The sequence below is a fragment of the Lepidochelys kempii genome, chromosome 6 (assembly GCF_965140265.1).
Source record: "Lepidochelys kempii isolate rLepKem1 chromosome 6, rLepKem1.hap2, whole genome shotgun sequence".
Classification (NCBI taxonomy): domain Eukaryota; kingdom Metazoa; phylum Chordata; order Testudines; family Cheloniidae; genus Lepidochelys; species Lepidochelys kempii.
The window spans coordinates 104,571,613-104,582,512 of NC_133261.1; the positions used below are offsets into that span (position 1 = coordinate 104,571,613).

At 44.4% G+C, this 10,900-nt stretch overlaps 1 protein-coding gene across 4 annotated transcripts in view; it reads right to left on the bottom strand.

The window, feature by feature from the left end:
• ITPK1 (inositol-tetrakisphosphate 1-kinase) overlaps positions 1-10,134 on the bottom strand; it is a 256,126-nt gene extending 245,992 nt beyond the window's left edge. For 3 of the 4 annotated variants that reach the window (XM_073349514.1, XM_073349511.1, XM_073349512.1), the window contains exon 1: positions 9,150-10,134. In XM_073349514.1, the coding sequence (XP_073205615.1) occupies positions 9,150-9,244 (95 nt within the window). In that variant the 5' untranslated portion in view covers positions 9,245-10,134. The remainder of the gene's footprint in view (positions 1-9,149) is intronic. The other variant, XM_073349513.1, reaches the window with a different exon arrangement.
• Between the last annotated feature and the right edge of the window lie 766 nt (positions 10,135-10,900).

The following is a 10,900-nucleotide window of genomic DNA, read 5'->3' on the forward strand; positions in this document are numbered from 1 at the left end:
CTTATTCCACCTATCACTAAGCTCACTAGTACTTTGTGCTCTCTCTCACCCCATCTATTCGTTGTGGCCATATGTTCTCTTGTCATACACTTAGGCCTTGATCCTGCAAATGCGAACAGGTGGACAGGACTGCTGCACCAATGCCTGAACAGGCTTCCACATGGGTGCAGTGGTCCCCAACAATTGCAGGATTGGTTTTAAGACTGTAAAGCCTTTGGAGCAGGGACTCTCTTTTTGTTACATACATGTACAGTGGGGCCCTGACTGAGGCATCCAGGAGCTACTACAATACAAACAAATGGAGGAGTAAGATCCATTATTTTTTACATACATCTCATGTGTTTTAATCTAAAAAGGTTAAAGGGAAATACTACAGAGTCTCACTGAAACACATTTAAAATAGTACAGTTAGTACAACGATGACACTTAAATCCAGGAATTAGGATATTTCTTAATATATTGCTGAATAATATATTCATTACATAGTTCTGAAGCCGATTATATATCATGGCCTTCCCATCTGAACACTTGTCCCTTTACGCCCTTGTAATGAAATCCTGCTGACAAGATAAAGAATAAGCTGACCTCTGACACTGGTTCTTGTGAGAGTAGAAGTCATTTACAAGTGGCACAGTGAGACACAAAGCATTTTATCACTGTGGTTGAGATGAGGGTGGCCAATTACAAATGAACACTTATGATACTGTCATTTCTGTCCAATGCCGTTAACCACCTCTCACACACACCATTTGTTCAGTTAGCTATTAACTGATAATCTCAACTTGCAGATAGCTTTAGCAAAGTGAGACAGGGAGTAAACAGCATTATATACCCAAATGCAGCAGTTTCTTTACTATGCTGAACTCTAAAAAAATGTCTGAACTATTTAATGTAGTACTGTTATAGCACATTAAAGCACTCTAGAGAACTTTTAGCGGACACTAGCAGGGTCCATGTGGACCAATTAGTACACAACACGTTAGTGAGGTTCAGAAATTACACCCTCCCTACTGCATGTTACTGCTCCTTGTAGATAAGCCCTAAATTATACTGTGTCCTGGAGTCAACTTCTCTGTGCCTCAGTCATGTCTCTCCCCACAACCAGGCATAAATATTTTTGCTGTTAAGCTTACGCCAACATGTGTAAAGCATTTTAAAATCCTTAAGTGAAAAGTGCTAACAATTAGCTATCGCTGGATTGGATATCATGTTTTTATGCATAAATCCCTTCAGTTTTCAGTCTAAAATGGACCCACCACACTATCCTGGCACAGCTAATTCCAGTGTTGCACAGCCTCAACAGTTTGCTGGCCAACCACTGCCAAGGATAACTCACTAAGTCATTCAATTCTCAATATGCTCTGCCATTTTAGTGCTTGTTAAATATGTAAAGCGAGTTGGGAACATTAGATACTAGTGACTTCTCAAAATCAAAGCTGAGGTAGTTCATTTTCCACTCTCCCTCTCCCCAATCTCCTTAATTTCAGAGGTGTTTGTAAGTGTCAGGGGAATGATGAGCCAACATGAAATCAAAAAGCTATGGTGCCAAATACTGTTTCCATTGAAGGTACAGTGTCAAATATAAAAACCCTCAATGTTACAGCCTCATTGACCTCTCCATTCTAACACTTTTCTAGGAAGTGAGGTTGTGTAGTACAGCAGTTCTTTCTGAGGCCCTCACAACATGCTATAAAAACTTCAGGGCCCAGCAGGGGAGGGGGCTTGAACATATGTGTAGTTTGACTTCTATTTTGGGTGGGCAGGGGCCAACTGGGCTTGAGCCAGCTCTGCACGGCAGGGTCTGGGGAGAGAGTGTCACCTCCACCCACTGCCTCACCTCAGCAGGCCACCCGCTTGTCTGGGTTGGGGGGGGGGGAAGAGAAGGGCACACGCAACCAAAAATTATAACTCAAAAGGTAGGGGCCTCAGCTCAAAAATATTGAAAATAGCTCAGAGGACAGACGGGGGTAGCTCAGGGCTGTGCGCAGGCAAGGGGTAGCTCAGGGTGCAGGCAGGGGTATAGCTAGGGGCTGCGTGCAGACGGAGGGGGTAGCTCAGGGTGCAGGGAGAGGGGTAGCTAGGGGCTGTGTGCCAGGAGGGCTCCCCTGCGGTTCCTGTTCCCCGAGGGCTCTGCCAGCCACAGAGCCAGGTCCCCTGCCCAGGCAGCTCTTACCGCCTGCGCGAGTGAAGGGGGTGGGGAGAGAAGGTGGTGGGGGTAGGGGGGTGGAAGTGCCCCAGGACTGCCCTGCTCTTGCACTGTAGTTTCGGGGTGGGGGGGGGGGAACACCTCTGTGTCCCCCCAACTCTGCCCATGGGCTCAGGGCTTCTGCCCCATGATGGGCACTGGGGCTCGAGAATTCAGCCCTGCTGCTCCTGGCTTCAATCAGGCAGGGGGTACCAGGGATCGGGGCTTCAACCCCGCAGTTCCTGGCTTGCGAGAGGTGCTGGGGTTCACACTCTGGGTTTTAGCCGCAGGGCTCTGCGGACCCCCTGTTGAGAACCGCTGGTTTAGTATATATAGGCCTTATACTTTAGCTCACTAATTAGATTGTAACATAACAGGTCTAAATCATCATCATCATCATCATCTTTGTAACAATGATCTTGCTCATCAAAATCCAAAGGGCTCCATATGGAGTGAAACTGATCCACAAAGAAATAGCTTTTGGTCTTCATTATTCTTCAGTATCGTTCACACTTATTTAAAAAAAAAAAAAAAAACAACATCTTCAAGATACTCTGGACATAATTAGCAAGGAGAATTTCACTAGAAAAGCCATGTTAAAATGTCATTTTCCTAGACTGGAGAAGGAAATGCTTGTTCTTACACATTTTAAAAGACATACTGTTGTTGCTTAGCACCCAAATGTCCAACAGCGGTAAGGCCTCTTTAAAATATTGATTTTTAGCCTGACAGCACTCTTTCAAAGGAACGTTCCCTCAACTCACACACACACCCGCCAAACATAATAGTCTAAGGCAAGTTTCAGAGTAACAGCCGTGTTAGTCTCTATTCGCAAAAAGAAAAGGAGTATTTGTGGCACCTTAGAGACTAACCAATTTATTTGAGCATAAGCTTGCATCCGATGAAGTGAGCTGTAGCTCACGAAAGTTTATGCTCAAATAAATTGGTTAGTCTCTAAGGTGCCACAAGTACTCCTTTTCTTTTTGATAATAGTCTAACAGACTGAGCAAAGGTGTGGGATCCAGAGTTCTTGGCAAGCATTCAGTGTTCCACCTTCTCCTGTCCTCGATCCCCGACCCCACCTGCCCCAAACTCTTGTTTGCCAGCTGGAGCAGGAGGGGTTCAGTGCCACAATGGACTGCATGGGGATCAAGACCAGGATGAGTGTGCAGAACTGGTGTGTGTTTGGGAAATAGTGGAAGGAGCTTTCTTGTTGAACAGGAGGAACAAGAACCTGCGACCTATAATAAAAGCAGGAGACATCCCAGTTCCCTGAGGGCTTTCAAGTTACCAATTCAGAAGTCAGCATGGATTAAGTGGTACTCTTAACTATGCAGCACTAGATCAATAAAGATCAAACCATCATTTCAGCTTGCCTCTCCTGGGGTGAAATTTAGCACCTGTGTGTGAACTGACGCTAATTCCTAGCTCTAGATCTGGCTCTGCCAATGACTCAGTTAAACGTGCAGTTACGACCAGAAAAGTAGCACCTTCTCACTTTATAGATCAGATCCCAAGGGCCTTCAAAGTCACAGCTGCCACTTTTACTGATCACAATAAACTGACTACCTGTTACCTCTGCAGAGCGACCGTGACTACGGGAAAGCAAGCTGGATTCTATTTTGACTCGCTTCACAGGAACCATTCATTCAGTTCCAAATGAAGAACCATTACTACTGGTGCTCCTACATGAGCCAAGAACGCAGCTTGACTTTCATACACCTTTTAAAAAACACCTTTTAACTTGCAAGAGGAGGACCTTGAACCTGAAGTTACAGCGACCTCAAAAATGGAAGCCTAAAACTGTCATTTTGAGAGAGACTCCTACGAGAGCCACCACACACCTTAATATGTTTTCCTCTGCTGTAAAATGGGGATACTACTACTTTGAGTGCTATGAAGACTAGCTAAAGTTTGTATAGTACTTTGAAGATATCAGACACTATAAAAGTACCTCTGATTAGGTAGAGGGCAAAATGCCTTCTGAATAAAACTAAGTTCCAGCCACACAAATAGAACCATTATTGTGGATTACTGGATTTATGAATGAGAAATAAAGGCGATAAGAAGAAAAATGCACCAATAGAAGAGTGCTTGTTTCAATTAGCAATAGACTGGATGCATCCAAGCCAGGTGCTTATTTTTTTTATGTCTGCATTTCAGATGCCTTGCTCCACTGTTTCACTGGGATATGTTCAGTGTCATCTTAAAGGAAGCTGTCAAGTTTTCAGATGAACAGCATGTTATCTGGATTGTATCACAGGATGAACAGTATCAATCTTCATTCTCCTAACATGCCGTTCAAATAACTTTCCGGGGTGTTCTTGTAACTACACCAACCCTAAAATCCCACCTCAGATCAAACTTCTGTTTCAGAGAGTACTGCTTACATTTAAACCCTCCCCATAGTCAGGAGTGGTGGTTTCTGAATTAGTAAGGAGCCAACAAAATTGAAAGTAGAGATGCAGGAATTAACATATGCACATACTAGGAACTACTTTTCAGGAACCTTCTGCAATATAAAGAGGCCAGATTTATTATCATCCTAAATCAAACTGCTTTGTGGAAAAAAAGATGTACCAGAAAAAGGACTCTTGGCTCCTTAATCTAAGGTAAATTACTGTTAGTCCACTAAACACAGGCATGTAATGAAAATATAGATAATTTGAGCCACTCCTGGAGCCCAGTGGGTGTGGTCTGTGATCCCAGAGAGTAGTTAGGATCCTAGAATGTAGCAAACACACTGCAAACTTTCTTTGGGGGTGGAGGAAGATGACCCCCTCACTTCACTGTGGACAGTGTTCACAGTGGTTTCAAGAGGCAGTACATCGATCCATGGCTAGAAGAAAGGTCACTCCTGCGGGAAGAAGGAGCACTGAACCCCCATACCCCCAAAAGGTCATCTGTAGTTCACTCCCACCTTCAGGATAATTTCTAACACCTGATGGCTTGCAGCTATTGGTGAGAATTGCAGAGAAAGAAACTTTACTCCCTGCTATTACTCCTTGTATGACTTCTCGTGATACAATATTGCACACCAGTGTAGGTAACAATTGGAGCTATTGACCAGCATGCCTATGTTTAATTTTTATAATTTCTGCAGTCTTTGAAGCCAACTGGCACAAGCCATGCATTTAACAAAATCAGTATTTAGTTTTTTGTGGGGAGCTGAGATTAAAGAAAATCCCAAATTCTTCCTGGAAAAACATGCAATATACTTAATGGTTTGCTATACAAAGAATATGCTTAATTTAATATTCTCAGATCAAAATTATTCCTAAATCTCTGGATCAAATCTCATATTTGGCTTTTTGTGCTTAGTCCAGTAAACATAAGAAACATGAATAAAAGTTCAGAACAGAAAAAAACAAACACACCTATCTATAGCTCTGACAGTAGTGTTTACCCCTGTTTTATGAAGCTGATTTGCTAAGACTGGTAGCTTATAAAATGCTACTAGGGAGGTTTAACTGCACAAAGGCAGCTAAATTCCACAGATCACAGAAGCCAGGCTGAGGGCGGGGGAAGAAATATGTATATGTGCAATGCTCTAATTCACCACGGTTATTTCCTAGGCCCATACAAATATTCTTATCCTAAAGCAACAAAAACATGCTAGATGACCAGTGAAACCAGTTTCTATGGCCTTAAGTAGAAGTGATACATGCACTGTAGGAGGACTTACTCAAACACTCAAGATAATGAAAAAGAATGTCCCCTTTGTGTAGAATCCTAATAATGAAATCTTATCCATTCGGTTTTCTATAGAAAAAAGAAGTGTTCCTCCACTGAACCAATCCAGACATTGTCTACACTAATCAAAAATCCACAGCCTGAAAACTGTTAGTTATTATTTGTATTGCAGTAGCACCTAGAGGCTCCAAACAAGATTTAGTGCCTTCGCTTTTTCATATTTGTCAATCAGTGGCTGACTTGTCACTCAGACTTCTTAGCCGGAAAGCAGTTTGGTTTGTTCACACAAGGGGTTGTTGCAACTGGTGTTCAGCAAGTGGAGTTTCTGTGGAATCCCTCATTTCCATTTTCTCATGTTGGTGGAAACTCGCAGAAATTGATTTTTACAGCACAACTTCTATCATCCACTTTCCTCTTTTGTGGAAAGAGAACAGCAGCACCAGGCACTCTTGCTCTAATCACTGGGACACTGAAATGCACAAATGTGACTTGGCATGCAGAGTAACTCCAAGATCTACCATGTCACTGAGTACACCCTCAGACAGATCCACAGATAGTTTGCTATTACCACAGATAGTTTGCTATTACATTCTTGCCACTTAGCCTGGTTTGGATGGAAGTTCTGGGACTCCTGGCACCTCACTACTGCCCTCAATGCACAGCTCACTTTCTGATGCTAAACAGACCAGCTCTCTGTGAAAGCCCTCATCTTCCTTTGGGAAAGAGGCCTTTGTAGATGCTGGAACTCCCCATTAATTTCAAGGGTGCCAAGCACATAGAACTCATCTCAGGATCAAGCCCATATCTATCTGTAGTACTGATATGGCCCCCCATTACCACAGTATTCAAGTACATCACAATCTTTTATTGTGTATGTCCTCAATACCCCATGAGGTGCAGCGTTATTGCTATCCCCATTTTACAGATGGAGAATGGAGGCACAACAAGACTAAGTGACTTGCCAAAAAAATCTCACAGGAAGTCTCTGGTAGAAGTGGGAATAGAATGCAGATCTTCCCAATTCACAGCCTAGCATTTTATTCACTGAGTCATCCTTCCTCAACTAGGCCTTGTCTAAACTGGGGAAATCCATCCAGAAATATTAACTGGTTTTAAAAATGAGTTGGAGCACTAGCACAGACAAGGCAAAAAAACAGATGGACCAGTTTTTAAAACCAGTTTAGCTAAACCGCCTTTCAGCAGCTGTACTCTGAGACTCTGGGCCTATTTACACTTCAGTGCCAGTAACACCCATTAACATAATTGTGCAGTATGTGTGGAAATTATAGAGCAGTGTTACGTAATACAGTAATACAAGTGCACAATGTGGGAAAATTAAACAACTTACAAGACAGTCAGAAAGAGAAACAAGAAGGTTTGAGGAGGGGAGGGGAGGGGAGAGGGGCAGAGAAACTTGGATTCCTACACAGAGGATGCAGAATGCTGGATACCTGGCACAAAGAAATAGAGTAGAATCTATGTATGTTTAGAGTCTAACATAACAGCCCTATTAGTTTTAGGTTATGAAATCTGGTGTACAGTAATCATCAGATCCTTTTATGAGCACAGGAAAAAGTGTACAGCACCAAAATGAACCAGAAAGTCAGTTAGGCAGGTTTTAGCCCCAGCATCAGTCATTAATGAAGCAGTTTGTTTACATGACCAAAAAGGGAAATTATATATTAAATTGGAACTTGTGATCTATTTACATACAGTAAATTTACCCAAAATCTTATTTCTGTGAATTTTAATAAAATACAAAGTGATTGGAACACAAACTGATATGCCACTTTTCTGTCATTTGGTTAAACTGCTTTTCCATTTTCCCCTTCATCTTTACAAAAAGAACTTGTGGTGAAAGTTCCTTAATCATAAGTGACGTTGGCCAAACTTTAAGAAAATAGGAGACTTATCTAGTATGACATGCATATTATTGACACCAAATTTTAAAAGTTTGTGTGTAAACAGAGTGAATTTAGGAACAGTAGTTAATTAAGAGGTATTTTAATATTGGAAAAAAATCTAATAATGAACTCCGATAGTTCACATTTGCCAGTTAGTTGAAAACTCTGACATTTACTGTTACTTCACTCATGGAATCAAATTATTAACAGATTCTATTAAGCAATATAGCATATGTCCTTGTAACTACACGTAATAGTAGTTGTATAACTAAAAGAGTAACCTGTAGTAAAAAGTCTAACATCCCACCAATGGGGGTGAATACAGGCATTTACACTAATGCAGAAATCCCCTAAGCATCCCTGGAAGATTAAAATGTTACACAGGGACTGAAAATATTCTAAAACCCCAATATTTTGTGGTATGACACCCAGAAAATTAACCAGCCACCCACATGGAATTTATTAACAGAAGCCATCATGCTTCTCTTTAAAGAACTTGGTGGGATTCAAAAAAGCCTGATTTGGATTATTTTATCAGGAAAACAGGAGAGCTCAAGGAGGGATGTGCAAATAGAAATGTGCGCAAGTCTCAGAGCATGACTATGTCTCATCCGCACTCACACAATCAAAACCACAGTTCAAACTCGAGTTTCTCAGAAGTTTGCGACATACTATGGTAAAAGCCATATCAACAGTATCATGCATATGAAAAAGGGAAGCAAAGAGACTTCAGATCAAGATCTAGAAAACCAGGTTTGGGGTCAAGGGATACTGAACAGGTAGGGGGTGGAAGTCATGCATGCAGTCTGCCAAGAAAGACTGTCAATGTACACCGCTCCTCTCTCTTCCCCAAAAGAATGATACATGGATGCCTGGGTATCAGTTCCATTCTGCCTGGCTACTTCTAGCCTAGTGGAAATTGACACCATGCACAGTTTAAGATTTCTTACTCCTTGTATGCAATGTAGAGGAAAACATTAAAGAAAACCTTCTTACACAGGTAATAGTAAAGGTCAACTTAAAGCAGCCTGGCTACCAAACTTCTTTTTTGTCCCTGCCCACAATGGAACCCCAAGTCAATAGCATGCTTTCACTTCACCGCCATGCCAGGCACTGCTTCCATGACAATCCTAGACCCAGGCTGTTAAAATTTATGACTCAATTTCCAAGCAGCAGTCACCCTGCTCTTAAGCAATACTATAATATAATTGCATGTTAATTTGATAACCAGAGATGCAGCTGAAGGCCCACAATGTCAAATGTACTTTGGAGAGAGGGTAAAAGACAGACTGTCAAAGCTCTAGCGAGACAGAGGAGGTTGACTGCCCCGTGCCCCCCATTACAGCTCGTCAGGATTTGTTCCTTACCTGCAGAGCTCTGCAAAGGCCTGAAAATTCAGCTTCTTGATCTTCTTTTCACTCAGCCAATAACCAACTCTTTTCCCTTTCAGAAAGGTCTGCATCTTTCCTTACCCTCCAGCGGAGTGGGGGTGGGAGTTATTTTTAAAGGAGGAAAGAGAAAAGTCTTGTACACAAGATGCAGCAGCTTGGTACGGAGGTGCCTCCCTCCCAAAAAAAGAAGTCTCTAGAGGGAAGTCATTCAGCCCTTGGGGTGCAAGGAACTCTGAGAGGGGCAAAACGGGAAAATCCAGGGGAGGGGCTTTAATATTTCCTATGCACTTGGGTTTTGTTGTTTAAACAACAACAAAATCAGAGGCTGTCTCGGAAGCCGCCAGCAATTTTCCCCAGACAGACCCCGCGCTTGGCTGGCTCGGGCAGGGTCCAGGCTCCCTGAGCAGCAGTAACTTGCGTGCAATCCCCTTGCAGGCCCTCCCAGGAAAGGGAAAGCGGAGAGGCTGAGTGGGAAGGTGCCTCTGGCGGAGGGGAAGCTTCTACCTTCTGAAATCCTCCTCCGTGCGCTAATGGAGCAGCCCGCGGAGCGAGCACAGCGCCGCGGCTCTCCGAGCAGCAGCGGAGCCCCGAGCAAGCCTCTGCCCCAGGCTACAGAGGCGAGCCCCAGTGGCCGTCGGCCTGCACGCTCGGGCAGCGGGAGACCAGCTCGCTTCCTTCCCCCGCTGCTGCTGCTGCTGCTGCTGCCGCCTCTCACGTCTCCATTTGCCCGCTATTCCGAGCCGCCTCCACTTCCTCCTGCCGCGGCTGGTTCCTCCTCCCTCCACCCCCAAAGCAGGAGGGTGGGCGAGCAAGGACACACCCTCCCGGGGGCTGCGCCAGGCTGCTGCGCCTCCTGCCCGAAGGAGAGCTTGCGAGCCGCAGCCCCGGCCGGCCGGCACCCGGCTCCCTACCTACTCCCCGCGTCTCTGCCGCGCAGCAGGCGGGCCCTGGCAGGGAGGCGGGCAGGGGCAAACCGCTGCGGCTGGACCTGCAGGGGGCAGCACCGGGCTCCAGCTCCTTAAAAACGCAGCGCGCGCGCGCACACACACACACACCCTCCCCCCCGCCCCCCCCCCCTTTTTAGGGCTGGTCGTGCCTGGGCTAGTGCTCTCTCCTGTGGCCTGGTGGAGGATGGGGTTTGAAAAGTGTGGTTTTCCAGTGTTAAACGATGAGTCATTTCTAAAAGGGGAGGATGAAGCCGGGGGGCAAGAGGACTTGGGGTAGGGGGTCCCCCTTCACACACAGCCCAGAAAAGCTGCCTTTACTACCTTCCATTCAGTGGAACTGCGGGCATCTGAAAGGCAAAATCTTGCTCTTCTTCAGAGTTATTCAGTCTTTATGAGCCAGGGATACATGCTACCCCAGCAAAGACCGCTGAGCAGTAGGGGAGAGGGATGATCCCCTGTCCACTCACCAATACCTGCCTTTGATTGGAAATGAAACAAGGAGATCTTCCCCTCAGCTGATCCCCTGCCTCATCTTCTTGCCCCCGCTCCCAAGATTTACCATTTGAAAGAAAGAAAACACGGACATCACATATATTTCCTTTTAAACCAGAAAGATAATATTCCCTGTACTTAAAGTGATTTCAGACAAGACTGGAGATCAAGAACATTTTAGTCTCCTCCCTTTTATTCTATTCAATGTTGTATTTCCAGTTAAACCACCGCTGGATGCAGCGCCAGCTGAGATTTTCATAGATTATTGGGCCAAAATGGTTGTCTAGT